Below are 22025 nucleotides of genomic sequence, written 5' to 3' on the forward strand. Positions count from 1 at the left end.
CTCTCACTCAGTTCGGACTGCTGGATTTTATTGAGATAAAAGAGTACAAAGCCCCGATGACTTTCAACACACATTTTATCGCGCGTCCCTTCGCTATAACTGCACCCGCGTGTACACGTTACGTGCCTCCTCCTCGAGAAGGAAGGAACTCGCACGCTTTTAGGGGGAAAACAATAAAAACAAATCATTCGTGCCAACTCTCGCGAAAAGGAACTAACATTACGGTACAGTAAAGTTGTCGCTGTTACGAAGGCAAACACTCCACTAAAACGCCTCTAGAAAGCATCTAATCGTGAGAAATGGAAACTTCCAAAGATTATAGCTCTCAACTTGGAATTTAAATAACGAATTAGTAATGTCTGGACATTTATGGAAATTTATATTTTTTTATCGCCATTCATATCCAAATTGTAAATTCATATTTTAATATCAATACCTAAATCAAGTTCAGAAAATAATCGAAACAACCAAATGAAAATCAAACGAAAAAAGAAAAAGTTGTAACATAAGATTGATCGAGATAAAATATCGAATATTAACACGAATGTTCAATTTGGCCAACTGGCTGGCAATCTCCTTTCGTCGCTTTTGCGGCTTTGTGATAAACTATACATGTAATTGCTATTGAAACAGCACGAAGAAACTGCACGACTTCCGAGTTCTAATTAGAATTCAAAGTTCCGCTATCCATATAGATCTTGGAACTCGTATGTAGGCTGATGACTATGATAAACCGGCTAATTGGTTGTTAACCCTAATAACAACGCGATATTACGTTTCCGTCAGAGGTTTTAAAGATGATAATTTGTCACGCTATTCGCATATACTTAAATTTCCAAGCTTAATTTTCTCGAAAATGGAGCTACAAATGGAAAAATCTTATTCTACGTTTCGATTTATTTATTTATTTTTTTTATATATGTATAAGAATAACCTCCATACCAATTGCCATCTCTTATAAGCTTCGCTTTATGAACAATACAATTAAAGTCAAATTACTATTGATTAAGTTTTAATATTTTAGTTCACTAATAATGGAACAACGTTAAATGAATTTAATTTCATTTCAGACTCTGCTGCCTAGAAATGCGTTTGATTTACGATTTTCTATTTGTCATTTCTCCGTACTTAAAACGGTAGTCGTAGAACTTAATGTACGATTCTTTACTTAAGTCCATGTATTAATTAATCAACTGCGTTCGACGTGTATACTCGTCGTGTAAAATAAAAAATTACCATTTACTATAAAAACGTAAAAAGGTAAAAGGTAATATAAATGACATTTAGCGGTATGTTTCCTTTATACTTCTAGTAAAACTGTTATGTATTTTATAAAAAAAATTTTTATTACTGGATTATTCTCTTTGGTGTATCGATTATGCTTCGTGTAATGTATCGCTTTGTATAAATCGAGTTCTCCATTTTTCCCAATGAATCGCCATTTGTGTACTTTATTACGTATATCGGTCATTCTCCGAGTTATTTTGTCTACTTTATTTTATTATTTTTTGGCAATTTTTAAATTTTTACTAGCGATACTTTTTTCAACAATAAATTGTTAATTTTTTATCAAATAAAAATGTGATACTTCCTTGTTTTGCGTTACTTTTTTCGTAAAATTTGTAATACGAGCGCTTGCCCTGCGTTCGACGTATATACTCGTCATTGCTTAACTTAACTACGCACGTAAGGAATTTTTAAAATTAGATTTAGCTAAATTAAAAATTGTTTAACTGGTTAAAGCTTAAACTTTTTTGCTAAAGCTATTTCGTAATATTCTTTGTTCCTATTCTTCGAAAAGTTAATTCAACATTCTGAGGCTCCTTTCATACTTGTTTTTTTTTATTTGCAGTAATCGTTCGTTGTATTCCGCGAAACACCGACTGAAGTACCACCTTCGACTGTGATATATCGTGACTGTGAAATACCCGGTTGAAGAATGCAACCTCAGGCGAGTTTCGATCGATGAAAAGTAGAATTCTCTGCCGGCTATTATGTTCACGAGGTTCAAGATGCCGGTGACTGGCGATGGGGCTTTCATTAACCGCGGTGCGCTCCCTGAGGAGGATTCGTCGGTGTAACAGGAAATGTGACATGCTGTCGTTAACCAACTATGAGCTCCAGAAAGTACGCATCAGCGAAAAGTAAGTAGAATTTGTAATTGAAAATCTGTTTTATCGATCGTTAATTGCAGACGTAGAAACTTTTTATCCTTCTCCCTTTTTTCCTTTTCTTAAATAAGTTTTAATTACATATTACGCGATACGATGATCATACATTTAAACATCAATATCTTCTGTCCTTCCTTTTTTTTTTTAATAAATTTTATCTTAGTATTACGCAATACGATGTGCATACATACAAATATACATACATATGGGCATAAGAAAAAAGAACTAGCATGTAAAGTAGAAAATGCAAGAAGAAAATTGAAGATTCTTTTTTCTTTTAAATTGAAATTTCACAAGAGTGATTCTGAAAATGAATAATGCATAATATCATGCAACGACTATGCCACATTTTGATCTACCGTAACATACAAATGAAAGATAAAAGCGCACAGTTCCCCTTATTAACCAGTTAGCTGTTTCTGACGGGTATACTCGTCATGATGAAATGGCAGTATCTTATGTTATGACGAGTATACTCGTCATGCGTAAAAAGCAGTTATAATTTGTTGTTCAAATTGGAATTTTAGTGAAAACTAAAATATGTTCGTAAATTTTAAGATTTTCGAATATTTCGAGGCCAAGACGAGATGAAACGAATAAATAAAAAAATATAAATAATTATTATGAAAAATCTATATATAGTGTGAACAACGCGACACATTTTAGGTACACGCTTTTCAAAGAGATCGCAACAGCTAACTGAATAAGAATAACTAGAATTTTATTTTATTTCCTTCAAAAGTTCATTCTGTTATTTTATATCTTTAAATATATCATCGTATAAGTATAATACCGAACGAACGCGAAAGTTTCGACGGATTTCCAGTAAATGGCGCTACGATCGTTATTGTTTCGTTGGAACAATGGACGATCTTGTCGAAGTGTTATGTATCGTTAGCAACGTGACACAGTCAGCTGTCATAGGGAACGGACAATCGACTTGATCGAGCAAAATCGTATTTCTTTAAAAATAAAATTGAAAATACCAACGGTGGATGCTCTGTTTGCATGTCATAATGACGTAGTACGACTTTCATAAACCAACAAACATTACCAACGTCTTGAAAGGTACTTTTGCGATACAATAAAACGCCATTATCCGAACGTCCAGCTATTCGAATTTTCCATTATCTAAATATCGTAGCATACATTATAATATTTAGAATATTGTCTTCGTTGTTTTGATATGAATGACGATTGATCAGCTTCGCGCGTAATTACCACGTCGAAGAATTAACGAAAATTAATATCTCCTTGTAAAATTGCAATGTCTCGAGAACGATTCCAACAACGAGTTACGTTAAACAGATAACTGCGTTCGACGATTATACACGTCGAACAAAAACTTTATTTCGACGAGTATATTCGTCGTCGCTTGTATTTATTTACGCACTCCACGATTCAATCCTATGGGAGGTTTCTAAAATTAAATTCCGCAATTAACTGGTTAAAGTTTAAACGAAATTCGAAATCTTTGGATAATCGAGTCTTATTAGTTGACTAATCAGGTGACAAAGTAGTGAATAAATAAACGATCAGTTTACGCATCGATCATATTGTTACACTGTTAAACGATTATGATAATTAGGCGATCTGGTTAAATAATTAATGACATCGATCGGTTCATTTGATAGCGGCCGAGAGAAATTTATAGAGACGACACCAGATAAATTTCCGTATCCCGTAACTCTGGATTATACTTGCCAAACAGAAGGAGATTATTATCGCTATGCTTGAGCATAATACGGTTAACCTGTGCACGGTAATCCTTGCAGTATTTAGATGTCGATGACAGTAGCAATTTTCCAAAGAAACGTCACTCGAAAGTCTCTTAAGCTACTTAATTATCATAATCGTTGATGGAAAATTTGAAAATGCAAAAATGCATAAAATGTGATGTATGTAAAAAACATACATGTATAGTAGTTGTTGTACTATTTTATTAAAAATACAGTACAAAATAATATAGTACTTTATATAGAGTATCCCATTTCTTCCCCGGCAAACGTTGTCAGTATATATATTATACAGGTCAAGACAAGGAAAAGAATGTCATATAAACATACGTCATTGGAAAGATTGTTAAAGATTGATATTTACATCTAATAGTAGCGAAAACTATGTTTAAAAAAAAATGTTTACCATTCCTGTCGATACAAGATTGGCAGCGGCAAAGAATTGAATTTGTTACTCTTTGAAACTCTCGAGAGTTGGCTTAAGCTTAAAGTTTATTGTTCGTTGAAGTTGGAGTATAGTACTCGTTGTACTACAGTACTACAAGTATGATAAAGTAATACATATACTACTTCCTATGGTACTGGTCGTTTTAAGTTACAAAAGTACAGCAGAGTAACGTAGTACTTTATATGTACAGTACTTATGTATTTATATATATAATACTGGATACGATCATTTTTTACCTAGATTCCACTTCTAAAGGATACAGCAGGATCTTCGAGGCGCTGAGGTAGAGCATGATTGAAAAAAGATTGGGAAACATGTACTGTTCTAACTCGTACACCGAAAGAATAACTGAAAAAAAGGAAGAAGATATTTATTAATAATCAAACTATTTATAAATAACTGTCGATGCATGATCACCATGAATATATCGATACGTAGTTTCCTATGGCCTTACGTCCTTCGATCCAGCTTCTCTATAACAAAATTATAAAAAGATGAAAATAAGTGTAAAAAAGGAATAAGCTTTTACTTTGCCGAGTAATAACGTTGTAACTTGCGCGCGGCAAAGTGTGCTGGGTTTCCAAGTGTTAGGAAATTTCTCAATAGTGAACAATCCCTGTGGACGTGATTCATTAATCACGCCATTGACTATTTTGTAGAAAATGATAAAGCAAGTTGATTTACATTCGTGATACGATCGATTAATTGAACTTTGTGAGAGTTCTAAAAATTAGGGTTGGGATACTGAAAGTCTCGAGACTCCTGAGAATTGAAAAGATTTTGTACGTCGAAAACTGCAAACTGAATGTATTCAAACGCCAATGTTCCTAAAATCTTCCACCGAATCGTACTAAAGAGATAAAAATGGAAGCTCCTTTCGGTGGCAAGTGACCTGTGGTTAAAACGTTGAAATGAAGCATAAAACAGGAGTTTGATATTTGAATATCGCACAGAGAATAAGCTCCTGGGCGGAGCCAATTGAAAGAACGTACTCTGTTTCAAATGGCCGTGAAAAAAGAAGGTGTCGAACGTCCTGGTCGTAGGTCGATCTCCGTGAATTTGCTGCCGAACGTCGTTCTATGGAAACTCTTTACACGCCTGTTGGCACCGAGCCGAATGAGGCGCGTAACTGTCCTGAACAATCCAACTCCTGGCCGTACAGAGAATCGTTGTAGAATTCACCCCATTAAATTGTAACTCTAAGTAGTTACAAGTGCAATTTGAAGATAAGCGGCTACACCAACCTGGGACTATATTTAGAAATTGTCAACTGATTTTCAATGAGAATCCTCTTTTTGTTATTCCATTTACAGTTCCGCTTTAGTTGTGAATTAATTAGAAGCTGAATAATATTGTACGCATTATATAAAACGTTTGGAAACTTCATTAGCACTGTAATGAGACAGGACTATATGTTAGTCGAATTTGAAACGAACTTGAAAATGTATACAGGGTGGACCAACTAAATGAAATCACCTAAATAGCTGTACTACTTACTATCGTGTAAGAAAACTACCCAGGAGAAAATTGCACTGCTTCAAGGAGCGTAACGTAGTACTCAAAGTAGATTTTTCTTTCTAGTGATTGTTTCATTATGAAATTTCAGGGTTACTGATATTTTTCGTTGATAGCCGTGTACTTATTTTTGAATATTCTTGTAGAGAGTGAAAAAAAATTCAACCATATATAGAACCGTATCGTTAGAATTATTTAATCTTGAGATATTCGTTTCTGAATTTCGAACTTGTTAAAAATTTTCGCGGCATTTCAATTCACACCCAGCATACTAATTCGTGTATACACATTCAAACGTAAACATTGGTTAGCATTCGAAAATATTTCCGCAGTTGCGATCATCCAGTGCCTTATCGCTTGTAATAGAAGCCGATGTTTATGTTTGGACATAAACGTGAAGAGTCGGTGTGCTGCGTAACCTGAGATATCACGTAAAATTTTAATACATTCAGACGCAAATATGCGAAAAGCATAGGATCGGAAGGACCATAGTTCTATAGGTCGTTGAATTTATTTTTCCATGCTCTAGGAAAATATCCAAACACAAATATAGGCTTATCGACAAAAAGATATCAGTGATCTTCGGATCTCGTAAAAAGGAACGATCACTAAGGAAACCAATTTCCAATATTACGTGTGCTGCTTCAAACGGTGCATGTTTCTCCTGAGAAAATTTTGTATACGATAATACAAATAATGAAGATATTTAGGTGATCCTATTTAACTGGTCCATTCCGTACGGAAGTTACAAGATATTTATAAGAAGCATAGAAACATGATCAGCAAAGTACTCGAACAGTCGATTATTCGTTATATTAATGAGCCACAATCGTGTAATGACACTATCTTTAACATTAATTGCACTTTTAAGGCTACTATTCGCGCCGTGTATACTAATTTTCCACTAAGTGTACGTTTGCAATAAATATCTTCTAACTTCTATGTATACCCGTATATGTACATTTTCAGGACTGATCTCAAATTTTACTATTACATAAACACGATAGCTACGTCTCGTTACAGAGCTAGCGAAATCTCGAATACTTTCGTCAGCCAGTGTGTGTATTTCCACTAGTTAGTTGTTAAGATGATCGAAGAGGTTGTATGGAGTGTAATCGATCCAGAGGTACCAATGCTTCATCACAGGTCAATAGTCTCTATTTCCTCGGGCAGTGTACCCTTGAGATTGTCTCTATGCGATAGTTGACTCGTGTTCAACCGTATTATTCGCTGGTAAATCGGTTAGGATTGTCGCGATTCCTCGTCGGATCACTGCGTCTAACTAGCTCGCAGTCACTTGTAAGACAAACCGGAATCAGACATCGTCTGTACATTTTTATGCCGAATTCATATTTTTATGGGTATGACGTAAAAAGTGAATGCTAGGTAGAAATTTCTTTTACCTATTGAATTGTGGACGTAACAAATACTACGCTTTGGATATTCCCTATGTTCACGCGTACTATCCGCAGTTTGCTTGTCGTATCGGTAGAATAAATAGAAGTTTGTTCGCTTAGTAGTGAGAAATAAAGCAGAGTAATCGATTACAGTTTCTCAATTTAATCCAGAAACTAGAAGCCAATAATTGCTGTAAATAGACCGTATGCCGTGCAGGTGAATAAATAAAATAGTATATAAAAATATGAGGCACTATGCAAGAGTTTTAAATCACGCTGTGTTACCATCGGAGACTTCTTGACCGATAAATTACCAATTAATGATATCAACGAATTGATAAGCGAAGAATTGCAGATCGTACCTGTCCTCTTTTACAATTTTATAATTTTACAATGGCTTCCGATTCGTGGAATTTAGTTTCAAAATTTAGCAAATCGCGATATTAGTAAATTGACAAGTAACAAAGTCATCGATCATAAATTTCAGATTTCTTCCTGCGTAAGCTTATCAGTTCATCAGGTAACTGCATTAATTTCTTAGGTAGTTTAATTAGCCGTTCAGATAACTTCGTTAAGTACTCATATAGAGCTGCCATAAGTTTATTAGCTAGGTTAGATAGAGCTATCCAATAGTTCTATCAGCACAGTGAATGGTTATATTAGGTTATTAGATAAATTACATTACCTCCTTAAATAACTTCATCCACTATTTGATAATATTCTATTTCGTTTCTTTTACGCTGTTTTGTTCTTTTTAAATCTACAAATTTTTATTTATAAATAAAATATTTTTATTCGGAACAGCGATATTTTCAATATTTTCAATTTTCGCTTAATACTCGAAATAATAAAGATATTTTACATTAAGAAAAGAGTTTATAGGACAATCTTTTCTGTTATATCGTTATTAGTCGTTATTGAATTACAGTAATCGATACGCGTGCCTGTCAAAGAAAAACGTTTAAAAAGAACACGATTTTAAGAGTACTCTCGGTTCTTTTCTTTCGTGCAGTTTTAAATTTCCCGCCAGTTGCTTTAAAACAGCGATGTTACTATTTTAATAATTTCTTAAAATAAAGAAACACTTTCACGGACGTTTTCACGATACAGAGAAACATTAATAGCAGTTTCGTCGTGTTTGTTTCGGCCTTTTGTAGTTGGTCCGCTAAAGAGGACCTACGAAACTTGTATTCAGCACTTGCATTCAGAAATTGCTTATTCACTTTAGCTAGGTCGGAACGGATATCCATCTGTCGGAACTAGCGCAACTGCGACACCAAGGTGGAACATTCAGACTTCACATGTTAAAATCCTCCGTTTTCTCCTCTTTTGCGATGTCAATTCTCGTTTCAAAGTGTTTACACTTTGAAGTTCTGTAGTTAACATTTTAATTAAACGCTTTTGTTAATAGAACGTGAAACCTGGTGAATTAATTGAAACAGATAAAAGTACTTCGAAGGGAAGATAGAGGAACGCCCCCGTTAAATCTATTAGGAACAACTATTAAAGCGTTTCGCTTATCTTCAATCTTTTAACTTTAACCCAATGTCGCATTGTGTTAAAAATTAGTCGAACTCTGTCCCTGACTAACGACTAACCTGTTCTCGCTAAAACTCCTTCGACGAAACAGCAAACAGCCTGTATATCAGTATAACATTGGTATTAAACTTTGATCTCGAAATAGAAAAATAAATAATATTATGTAAATGTAATATTTGTATAATATCATATAAATACACCACATACGTTTTACATGTATCAAAGATGCCCAAGAAATACTCTCGATGTTCAACAATATAATTTATTTAACAATCAACAATTCTCGCTTCTCGACTACGTTTGCTTCGCTGTTACACCTGACCCTTCGCACTTCACTGCTCAAAACCGAATGAATCTTTGGACAGATTCTTTTCTTTTGTTGCCCCTCGATATCCCCACTACGCACGCGTTCGTTAGACGTTCGCGACGTTGCCGCGTACGTATTCTTCCGAATATTCGGCGGAAGGACCGTAGGGATATCGGTGGCACATTAGGCATGTCGACCTTACGCTTTGATGATATTATGCTTTGTGTCGCAAAGCCGTCGGAAAATTCCGTCGTCGAGTGTCGCCACAAAGCTATATAAATATATAAATTTTGCACTTTTTAAATAACTCAGATTTAACATCTTGGGCGTTCAAAGGGTTGAATTGATATTCCATAAATACACAAACATTCATAGTGTACCTGTAGCTTGTTTGAAAAGTTGATCGAGTTAAATCGACTTTGAGTTTGATCGAAAAAGCTGTCTGATACTATGCTTTATATTTTGCGTCGGGTGTGGTCGAAGGTGTGCCTTGTTTGTTTCCCGTGATTGGTAGAGCTGTCGAATTTGTATTTTGGTTAAAGTGGAATGCAGAGTGGGCTGACCAGCAATGGGAAGCGAAGGTTTGACCGCTGGTGAGTGATGAGTTGACGAATAAAGTCATAAAATCACTAGACCTATATAAATCATGTTACGTCGACCGTTGGATAGTGTGTTTTAGACATTTGTTAGTCTATTGAATTTCCAATTATTAAATTCATTAGGTCGTAACGTATAAAATATAAATTTTCTTTTATTAAAACAAATATGCTTTTGCTTTTTTTTAAAGTAACTCTATTAATCAAAATATCGTATCGCTGGTATTAATACACCTTTGCTATCAGCATATAATATTCCTAAGGAATTTTTCGAACATTTTTATCGATATAACAATTATTTGGTCGATCGATATGAAACATCGTTCTTCTAAAGTTCGAATTTGGCGGCCAATTAAATTTCGTTATATCGTCGCTTACCAGGCATTGGTGCGCCAAATTGACACTTTAACACATCTTACTAGGACCGGTCAAATTATCTGATTAATCAACTTCTCAATTTTTGTTAATATAAGAATTTACATAAAGTTAGATGAACAGCAGAGATAACAATGAACGTACAATTTTAAATGAAATTTTGAAACCGGTCATTTGACCGAGTCTGGTAAGGTTAGTGTCAAAGAAGCATAATAAAAGATATTTCGTGTTTACTGACTTAACACAAATCAATTATATATATATATAAATCAATTATATATATAAATATTACGATTATATTATTTTCCTTATCATTATTATTATTTTTTTCGCATAATAGATACTTCTGTTCTTATCGGTAAATTCTTCGTTTAAAAATAGAGCGATTAATTATTATTATTGATATCAACATGTCAGACTTTAATATTCATTCGGATTGAAAGGGTGTTGCAACGAGGCCACAGGATAGATATTATTATGTCGGCAGTTTTCCATTAGCCACGAGCATGATCCTTTCTCAAGATGATATTTTTAATGTGTACGAAGAGAATAACTATCGCTCGGCGTGGCTTATGGGCGCTTACGCGTGCGAGGATGAAACAATATCGGAAAATTATTTATAGCCTGAATAAGGAGAACTAATGCAAAGCTATCGACGTGCAACCATGCCACTTAATAATAAACCGTGTTATACAGGTACAAATATTGTAGATATTCACCGTTCATCACTGCAACACAGTTAAGCTTCAGTTTCAGACTGTTCAGATAATATCGTTAATCGAACGAAGAGAGTCTGATATTATAGTGGAATTATTAACATAGATATACATGCTAGCGAAAGTATTCAAACACATACCATGGAAAACTTTCGTGTATACAGGGTGAGTCACCTAAGAGCCATCTAAGCTGAAATATCGTTGATACTATTAACCAGTTATCTTTTGCGATCTCTTTGTACCTAAAATGTGACGCAAAAAGTAAGAGATAACGTGTATACTTGTCAAACACAGGGTATATGTGGCTGTTGTAATATAGTATTAAGTTATCATGAAATGACTGTCTTATTATGGGATTCGTCATAACACAGAATATTGCCATTTCTTCATGACGAGTATACTCGTCAACAACAGCTAACTGGTTAATTATATGAGGAATTTATAAATAGGAAATAGAAACTATTTTTCTGTCTGTTCTCCTTGCCTTTCATACGACAACTTTTACAAAATAAATGTTAAAGTGTCTACTGAACTAATAGTTTTTCGACGTAAGTAGGTTAATAACTTTTTTTTTATAGAGAATCTTGAGCTGCATCGATTAACATATTAAACAATATATGATTCGATTAAAGAAAAAAGATGATAGGGAAACTAATAACATCAGAATATGGCGCCGTTGAAACCATTCGACTTTTATGCAAAACACTTTTTCGACGTAATTAATAGGTAGTAGGAAATATATTTCAGCACAAAACTCTTAAGTAAATCCTATAGATCGTGTGTATTATGTAAAACATTTTGAAATTTCCTTAAAAGAGAAACACGACTGCTACACATTATACTATTGTACTCATATACACATATAGATATACTACACTGAAAGGTTATATAAAATAGTCGATTTGAAGTTTTAAGATAACTCGAAATTTGTAGTAATTTCTTCCTTACCATTATCGGAAATATGGTGTGCGTTATGTGCAAAAAACTAAGCCAAATTGATAATCCATGATGGGACGTTGTGCGCTCCAGTTATATTAATTATCGATTCATGATAACACTGTCATTACGAGCGTCTAGGTACGCGTAAACACACCGATAAGTGTAGCGGCATGGGCATAAATTGAAAACGCTAATTAAACTTGATATTTGTTGGCATTGTTTACGGTCAGACATAGGAAATAATTAATTATGAGTACACTCCATTTAGCGTTACATTGTCGCGTGTAGCACGCGGTAGAAAATTATCAAAAATATGTATGTGATAAATTATTCGTACTTTTATTCTTATTTCTTACAGCTACATAATATGTACACACATATATATGATATATGTGTGGTCATATATACTAATTAAAAATGAGTTAAATAATATAACATTACAGAATAAAATATAATATAAACACAATAACAATACAATATACTAACTAAAGAGCTCAATGTAGGAATATAAATATAGTGTAAGAAGTTAGAAATAAGAATACAACAACCTTCTTGTAACAGGTTATGGACCTAAAGTACAAGTAAATTATTAATATACAATATTTGTTTAAAGTTTTCAATAAAGCTTTAAAAGACCTATGTTTATATAATATTTTTTGGCTTGACTATCTGTTCATATCGTATACTGACAAAGTTTGGCCATTAAACCTCTCCCTTTCCCTCTCTCTTTCTGTTATTCTCAATATCAATTCCATTGTCGCTATCCGCAGTAGCAATTATAAATCAGTGAAGGAAAAGAAAATTATATGTCATGGAAGACTCGCTTCATTTTCCATGGTCGTGTGACGGAAATTTACATATACGAAAAATGAAACTTGTTTACCTAAGCCAACACGTCCATAGATGTTTATCAGTGTCGATGTCGTATACTGAAATCATAATTCATTCCTCATCGAGCTGCCACGGTGTATTCGCGTAACGAAGATTCGTAGCAACAAATCACAACGTATTTCGCCGTAACAGTCCAAAGCGTTTCCTGACGAATTCATCTGCAGTGTAAACACGTTATGTTATACGATGGAGATAGAGTCTTCCTCGACAAACAAGTCTACGGTGCTTCTCGGTTTACTCTCGATCGAGCTCTGCTTCTTGCTGTTAAATGAGACGTAGATATGCAACATATAGTATGAAAACTCGTCGTGTCCAGTTTGGAAAAATATCGAGGTATCCGTTGAAATTTTTTTTTTCACAGGACCGTAGATTTATTTAGCCAACAACGATGCTAATTTTGGTCATTACGAAAGTTACTTAAATACGTGGTGGATTGATGACACTGATTTGTCGTAGTATCGCGTCACATTGATCGCAAGTGGCGTCATCTTTTTAACCAGTTGGCTATTGCGATCTCTTTAAAAACTTTGAAAAGTGTGTACCTAAAATATGTCGCAAAAATTAAGCAATGATGAGTATACTTGCCAAACACAGAGTATGCGTGGCTGTTATAATATAGAATTAAGTTGTAACGAAATGTCTGTTTTATTTTTTAATTTTATTACCGACAGAGCTCGTCGTAACACAAAATATTGCCATTTCTTCATGACAAATCGTTATTTCCTTTGTTCGTCTAATTTCATGTAAAATCTTATATTAACAAAAATTGGGAAATTGATTAATTAGATAATATAAAAATTTACATAAAATTAAACGAACAAGAAAAGAAATAACAATGAATGTACGATTTTAAATAAAATTTTGAAAAATCACTAACAGTGATCTATCACTGTGATCACAGAATCATGATCATTCGATCATGGAACTCGATCGTCGTGATTGTAATTCTTGATCTTGATCGAATTATTCCTTACGAAATACTTTGATGTAGATTGTATAAAAATATCTGCGTATGATGTAACTTCAAGATCACGCTACGTTTTTTGCATATAACGTAAATCGTACTTTATTCGATATTAAAAACGAAAAATAATTCAATTTTCTTTGCTTCGTCTCTCATATCGGAATTTTAAAAAATAAAATATTAATTTTTCCCGGCGATTTTAAAATCCTAATATTCATTTAATATGGTCGATACAAAATATACAGCTTATATGATGCGTGGAAAGAAGCAGTTACGCTCTCCGTCAATCAGAAGCAATCGCGAAGAATCACAAATTACTATGAAGAATAAGCCTGATTACGAACGAACGTGATCGAATCACTCGTGATCGCACGTAGCAGTTCATGTCATTTCTAGTTGTCACCACGCTAAAGGACCACCCTGCTTTTCTGCCATTCCCGATTTCACTGTATCAGAGACCAGCCTAACTGATTTCAGCCTTTCGAAAATCGGTATTAATATGAAAAACATCCGCATCTAACGTTTGCTTCCATTTGAAACGTTGCCACGTCTACCCTATGTCAAAACTTATCTTATGCTGCAGGGATACCAACAATTAGCCTGAAAACTTGTCATTAATAATATTGATAGAAGGGTCCGTCGTTTTTTCAGGTATTATTACGAACGATGATGATTAGGATTTATTCGTCGATGGCTGTAGCCACACAAAATCCTACCAGTTGTCCATTAGAATAGCGAAAATCAAACTGCGTTGGGCATGGTTAACATTAACTGTACCAGGCCTGATCAAATAACCAGAATTTAGTTTCAAATTGTACATTCATCGTTATCTCTTTTGTTCGTCTAACTTGATGTAAATTCTTATACTATCTGATCAGTCAATTTCTCAATTTTTGTTAATATAAGAATTTAGATAAAGTTGGACGAGCAAAGAAAATAACAATGAGTGTACAATTTTAAATGAAATTTTCAAACCGGTCATTTGACCGAGCTTAGTAAATTTAGTGTTAAGCTGGAGTTAGTTTAGTAACGATATGTAGAAATTTTTGTTTTTAATATTCAAAAACTAAAGTCAATTTAGTTTTAGGGAGTGGACATGGCCAGTTTCGAAATTACTCTCGTAAATATATTCATTAAACTACGGGTGTTTATGCAATTTAAAATATGCTACGGTATGGAAATAAGACGTGTGTAATATGGTAATGTGAAATGTATGGTATATATATATATATAGGGTGTTTCAAATTTCGTCCAGCCAAATTTAATATATTTTATAATAAATTATTTCTATAATAATTAAATTTTGTCCAGCTGCCATTCGTTCACGAAATTGATGATTGGTGGCTGAATGTGAATGACAAATGATTATTTGCAACAGTAATTTACAAAAATTTATGAGAATTTCAAAATTATCCTCGAATCGTTCGAATAATATAATTGTTGCCTCGTAGCTTCGTAGCGTGTTTCGCGATAATAACGTAACGTAAAATAGAATGTACACTTCATTAATTATCTCCTACGTATATATCAGTAAATAACGACAAATATCATGTTTAATTAGGATTTTCAATTTATGCTCACATCGCTATACTTACCAACATGACTGCGTGCATCTAAATACCGATAATTATATTGTTATAATGAATCAATAATCAATATAACAGGTACATACAACGTTTCACCATAGATTATTGATCTGATTCAACGCTCTGCACATAATCCATAGCATATCTGCGATAATGGTAAGGAGCGAATTCTTTTTTTTTATTTCTATTATTTAATGTCCACATTTCATTGATTATTAGCAATATAAGAAGGCGAATTTGCTTAACAATCATTTTTATTCTTGCAGGACGTAACGAATAAATATAGATAGATGAATTGTTTGTTAAAAAAAAATGATCATAGTAGAGGAACGAACGTTTCATTTCATAAATTAGTAGCGAAACGAAGTGCATCTTCATCAAAGTATAATTAACGATAAATAGGAAAATGAACCGTTCTATTCAGAAAATTGGTGTCGTCCACGTCCTCTATGGTCGTCTGTTCGTTTAAGTCAGGTATACTACGCGTTTATGAGCCGGTCAATAGTAATTAAAAGATCCATTAGTTCAGATGTCCGCTGGTGTCCACGGGGACATTTAGTCCTTGATACGACAAATATGATTACGATACATCGATTGGTATAGAGCAGGAAATAACAAGAAACTGAAAAATGCTCTATGGACCTTAAGTTGGTACGTCGAACAATTACAAGGATTTAGAATCTTTTGCAACGCTAATCTGTGCTGCTACTTATATGAAAGAACTCGATGGTATTAGAAAAATTTGTTCGCGAAAAATTTACGAAAGAAGAGACTGTTGTAAAAAGATTATTCTTTCTGTCGCTTGTAAAATTATTGACTAAATTAAGTAAAATATTCGAGCGCTGAAAAGTGGCAGATAATTTCAACGTGGCAAATTCTGTAACGTTCACGAGACGACAAATTAACGCAGAACGTTACGTCCTCGATAGTTTGTTAATAGTTTCAGAAATATTTCAGGTTTCGGTCTTGAGAAGCTCGGTTTCTCTGTCTATAAACTATTGCCTCTCAAATTGTAAATTTGCCCATTTTTACAGGGTCGTCATAAGTATTCAAAATGATTTCCCTCCGTTTGGCTGCACATTGCGGCGTGTCTGACTATGCTTGCTTGCACATCCCAGGGCATCTTGACATCGAAGGTGGCAACGGCAGCCTGGATACTGGTATGGATCACTTGGCTGGTAATAAATATCAATTAATTCGTTCGTTTCATTTTCCATGTATTTTATAACGCAATTTCAATTTCCCTTATAATATTAAATACTATTAAATAATAATATGGAATACTATATCTAATTAGACGGAATTTTTATGCAATTTTATATATTTATGAACGTAACGAACAATGGAATCAAAATAGTCATTTGTTTCATTTATTAGATATACTAAAACAAGTATTCCATTTTGGATATTTTGTATATATTTTTATACCTTTATATATTATTTACATATACTTCTCTAATTTTCCTTCAAATTTCTTATACATGCATAAAAATCCACGATCTACTTGTAACAACGAAATTATAAAACTCGACGATATTAATAGAAAGTAAAATATGATATACGAAAACACAAATAATATTGATTTTAATATAATTTCAAACTAACGATGGATAAACGATATTATATTTACATTTTCTCATTCGGTTATACGCTCGTATATCGTGCTTGTCAAAAATTAGAGAAAATCACGAGAAAATCCGGTCCATGTCCGATATTAAATTGACGTCATGCGAGTCGAGGACTCTTTGGAATATGAAAATATATCGAGCAGAGTGGAAATATATAATATAGCGATGCGACACACGGCTGAAAATCATGAAAGAAGCGGTTCATTATTACAAATAGGACACATATAGAATGTTCTCATAATGAATCTTCAAAAATGTAAATTTCCGCCGCCTGTCAACGTGCAATTTGCTCTTCTTACCAGACTTCTGCCATATTTGAAATATTCTCGAAAATACAAAACATCATGTAACCGGGATTTTTACCTGGTCGTTGAGTCTTTTATTCTTTTCCAACCTCTTGACCAACCACGGTGCTTCTTTTCTCGTGTATCGAGTCAAGAAGCGTTCCTCTTACCCCATGATACTGTTCTTCAGTCACGCAACCCTAGACGATAAGCGCTTAAACACAGTCATGAGTCATGAAGCTTGAGAAACGAGAGCCAATTTCCACTTGATCGCTACAAGTGTTCCAATACTTACGAGCCTATGTACTGTACGAAGCAGGGTAATGAAAAGATGACTAGACGAAATTAATGCAAGTCTAACTGGTTCTGATTCTGCATTTGATCGATGCAACATTGGAATCGTCGGATTGCAGAGTCCTTGCACTTGTTATCGCTTCCGGATTGATTGTGGCACGTGTTGTGATATCCTGCGTCTTTGTTGACTCTGTCTCTGTTAGGCAATATTTATTCGATGTTCCCCACAGAAAAGAATCAAGTGATGAATATATCAGGTGGACGAGCTGGTTTATTCTCTCGATTCGAAATAATACTCGAAATATGTCGCAATAATTAAATATTGTGCCTGATAAAGGCCATCGACAATAGAAATATCGGTGAGGTAGTATGCAGCAATGTGTTACAATAAACTCGTGATTCGCTAAGAAGGAAAGAAATTGATGGTAATCTGTCTGTTCGCAGGTGACGCGCCATCAACGAGACCGCTGAAGAGGGTATGCAGTTGACGCATCCCTCGGTCCCCTAAATCCTGGAATAAATCGTCCAGAAGTTAAAGGAATTGTCTCATCAGCGCGCGTGCGTACGTGCGTGCGTGTGTGCGCCAGTTGTGTTCACTGGTTGCATGCGAAGAGAGCGGGGAAGAGCCTGTAAAGAGTACGGACTTCGAAGAGAGATGTTCCGACCGGACACGTGACATGTGAGCCGTATAACGAGCAGAGAACAAAAATATTTCCAGATATACGCAGGAATAGAAACGATAGAGCACGCGCAAGAGAGAGAGAGAAAGGGAACAGGAGGAAGAAAGGGGGAGGGAGAGGGAGGAAGCAGGACAAAAGGAGGAGGGAGAAGGAAAATAGAAAAGGAAGTACTTTTTCGCTGAAAAAGAAGCCAACTCGAAGAGCAAATGAGAAAACGAAGCCTGAAGGGTATTGCTTCTACGAGAACCGAAATACGTTTAAAACACGAGCACAAAAAGAGGAGGAGGATGAGTTAAAAGCTCGAGAACGAGCCTGACAGGACGGGACAGCCTCAAAAGAATTCTAAACTGATAAAACTAGTTGGTAAAAAAAATAAGGAAATTTTATATGTAAAATAAATTGCTTTAAGTAGGAGAACAAAGGATTTAAATTAAAAATTAAGATAAAAAAAAAGCGCAAAAGAAAAAAAAGACAAGATACGTTATTAGAGAGAGAGAGAGAGAGAGAGAGAGAGAGAGAGAGAGAGGGAGAGAGAGAGAGAGAAAGAGAGAGAGAGAGAGGAAAGTAATTTTAAGGAAGAAGAAAGTTACAAAAATCACAAAGAACACGCGACTTCATATAATAGAAACAATAAATGAAAGCCGAAAAAAATCGGCAAGAAATAAAAAAGGGGCAAATTTGTACTTAAAAAGTAGGAATATAACGTAGAAGAGAAACATACATAAACAAAGAGAGGAGAATAGACGAAGAGATTAAGAAGAAGAGGAGATTTATTTAAGAAAATAATTAAAAAATAACATAAAGGATTCTCGAGAATTACCAGAACGCACAAAAAGTATTTTTCGGCAATAGCGAAACTCTTCAGACATGAATGTGACTTCAGAGGTGGAGATTTTTGGGAACGAGAGCTACAACGTGAGTAATGGTCTCGATTGCGGCGGTGAACTGCACTCGTACAGGATATGGGAACGCGTACTGATCGTGATAATCGCTGTATTCCTCAGTCTGACCACCGTCGTCGGTAACATAATGGTGATGATATCGTTCAAGATCGACAAACAGCTGCAGACGATCTCAAACTACTTCTTGTTCAGCCTAGCGGTAGCTGATTTCGCGATCGGTCTAATTTCCATGCCTCTCTTCACGCTTTACACTGTGCTCGGCTACTGGCCGTTGGGACCGCATATTTGCGACACGTGGCTGGCGTTGGATTACTTGGCGAGTAACGCGTCGGTTTTGAACCTCCTTATAATCAGCTTCGACAGATATTTCTCTGTTACGAGGCCTCTTACGTATCGCGCCAAGAGAACTACTTCGAAGGCAGCCATTATGATCGGTATGCATATTAGGTTCCTGTTATCTTTTTTAAAAAAATTAGATTGGGCTGGCAATATTCTTCTTTAAATAGATTTAGATGTTTGCGTATCTAGGTGTTTTAATATCTGTAATTTTGGATATTTAGATATTTGGGTACCTAGATATTTGAATATTTGAATACTTGAGAATTCATATATTTAGATATCTGAATACTTGGGTATTCAGATATTTAGATGAATTAATAATAAAAATATATATATATATAACTTTTTATAAACAAATTTTTAATAAATATTATATTTGATGCTACTTTAGTACCTATAATCGTCATTTTTAACCATTGACACAGAAGAAATATTGTATTGCATACTCTTAAACTTGTTATGCGTCTTATATGCATCAATCTAACCTTACGTTTGATATTTCAGTATTTCTGGATGTCGCTGGTTGGTAGACAAGCTCTTCCCCTGTTTTTCATTTCATAATACCAGTGTTATCGACAAATGAAGTCTTTTTTATACAACTCCTTGACATTGTGAACAGAGACAAAGAAATCAACCTACTTTTGTCTATTCAATAATGCATATACAGGAAAGCTTCTTACAAGAGAACACGTGGAACCGATATCGGATGTCGATTTTAATGAAACTTATAAAGAAAGTAGTTCGTAGAAAAATATTCGAGACATAGCTTTTTTCCTGTCGACGATTCTTCGTATATCGAAAGAATAAAAATAGGGAGAAAGTGTTTATCCAACAAGTGTTTTATTAAAAAAATTATTAGGTTTACAGAAATAATGTAAATATCGAATTTGTTTTCCAATCAATACAACTAAAATGCTGGTGTTACTTTCCCATTGTTGCAAATTCTTCAATTGTATTCATAAAAATATGAATTTGCATAAATATCCACAGTCTAACAATAATATTATGGAAAAAAATTAAAAGAAAATAAGGAAAAATGAAAAAATATTTAATGTGTTTCAGCATGTGCATGGGGAATTTCGCTGCTTCTATGGCCACCGTGGATTTACGCTTGGCCTTATATCGAAGGTCAACGAACGGTACCCATAAACGCCTGCTACATTCAATTCATCGAGACAAATCATTACATTACATTTGGTACCGCGATTGCTGCATTCTACATGCCTGTCACTGTCATGATTATTCTTTACTGGCGGATATGGAAGGAGACCAAGAAACGACAGAAAGATCTTCCCTATTTACAAGCTGGAAAACAAGATGCTAGTAAAAGGAGTAATTCTAGGTAATTATTTCATGTTTCTTTAACGAAGAAGGGTGAATCTATATGAAAAAGCAAGTCGAAAATATAGAATGACATTTTTTCGTACGTAACTCTTTCGATTTACTGTTTCATGTAGATTCACCATGTTATAGGTTATACCTTAATTTGTAAATGTAGTCCGAAAATATCCCGTATCTTAATTGATAAAAGTTAAAGTCAACAATGGAACTTGAATCGATATTAAACAATGTATTCTTTGTATATTATACTATATTTCTCTTTATTTGTAATTAGCGATGAAGCGTTGGATATGGAGGACTGTAGAAGGCCTAGAAGCGAATCGAGCACAGGAGCTGACGACATGAATGCGACACATATCGCGGTCTCTTATCTAGAGAAACATTATCCTCAATATAAAACAGTAAACATTTAACTATTATTTAACCAAATCTAAAAACTATTTAAATTATCTGTTCAGATATAAACTATTGGAATATAAATATTTAAGTATTAAATATACATTATCTGTTAAAGACTAGTTCAAATTTAATTTAATCATAGATTTCATGATATTTCCTTTATAAAATATACTTATCAAGTTCTTCTCTTATAATCTCCATACTTAATAATAAATTTGTGTAAACTTATACAGAAACATAGACCATTTTCGTGGATGTGGCTGAAGATGTGGTGTGTCGCGTGGTGGCACAGTGGTCGCGAGGATGATGATGAAGAGGAGGATATAGAAGGCGCTGAGAGCAGTCGCACAGGACACGGCTATGACGAAGCCATAACGCCGTTATCAGCGGAAACCCCTCTTACTGGTACGGTCTCTCGATCTGCCTCTCTAAGTGGGATTCATCCTACCACGTTAACCGTTGAGAAACCCATCAGTACAGCTGATAACCACGATTACAAAAAAACTAAGAGAACCGATGAACTGTCGACGAGAAGCAACTCTAACGATTCTGTATGTTTGGATTAACATCTCTAACAATGTTGCATGCAAACAGTATCTCGCACGTTCCATAGTCGTTCATAATTTGTTAATTATTTTCATCTTACTAATATTTGTGAAAAAGTTATATGTATGTAACTAATCATTTCGTTAATTTATTAGCCATTTTTATGCTATTAATATTTTTATCTTCTTATTGAATAGAAGTTGCTTAATTTAATACCTCAGCGATTATTCAAATGTTTGCTCATCCTTTTTGTAAAACACCTTGAATAATTCAGGAAACTTAAGTATTATAGAATTATATACTTTTTCGCTATGAAATATATGCTCCAAATGATTTTTCAGGTTTACCTTATCTTTCTTTTAAGTATTATAATACAGAACTGTATAATTACATACACACTTTCCCTTTATTTTTTATTTCTGTGCTATCTAT

At 34.3% G+C, this 22025-nt stretch overlaps 1 protein-coding gene and 1 long non-coding RNA gene across 13 annotated transcripts in view; one reads left to right on the forward strand and one right to left on the reverse strand.

Moving 5' to 3' along the window:
* LOC122576449 (muscarinic acetylcholine receptor DM1) overlaps nt 1–22025 on the forward strand; it is a 42135-nt gene that overhangs the window by 15845 nt on the left and 4265 nt on the right. For 9 of the 12 annotated variants that reach the window (XR_006319763.1, XM_043746779.1, XM_043746777.1 and 6 more), the window contains 6 exons: nt 1853–2144; nt 16215–16358; nt 17831–19402; nt 20370–20649; nt 20923–21049; nt 21281–21598. Coding sequence is in view for 11 of the 12 variants with exons in the window: in XM_043746779.1 (XP_043602714.1) it covers nt 18934–19402; nt 20370–20649; nt 20923–21049; nt 21281–21598 (1194 nt within the window). In the remaining variant the exon portion in view is untranslated. Of the gene's footprint in view, nt 1–1852; nt 2145–15290; nt 15337–15446; nt 15832–16214; nt 16359–17830; nt 19403–20369; nt 20650–20922; nt 21050–21280; nt 21599–22025 lie in introns of those variants that run through there. The other 3 variants (XM_043746785.1, XM_043746775.1, XM_043746774.1) reach the window with 3 other exon arrangements.
* On the reverse strand, nt 4382–13306 carry LOC122576450. The gene is made up of 2 exons (XR_006319764.1): nt 9014–13306; nt 4382–8905 (listed from the first exon to the last, which is right to left on the reverse strand). It is a non-coding gene; the product is annotated as an uncharacterized LOC122576450 (long non-coding RNA).

Source organism: Bombus pyrosoma, linkage group LG16, assembly GCF_014825855.1.
Source record: "Bombus pyrosoma isolate SC7728 linkage group LG16, ASM1482585v1, whole genome shotgun sequence".
NCBI lineage: Eukaryota > Metazoa > Arthropoda > Insecta > Hymenoptera > Apidae > Bombus > Bombus pyrosoma.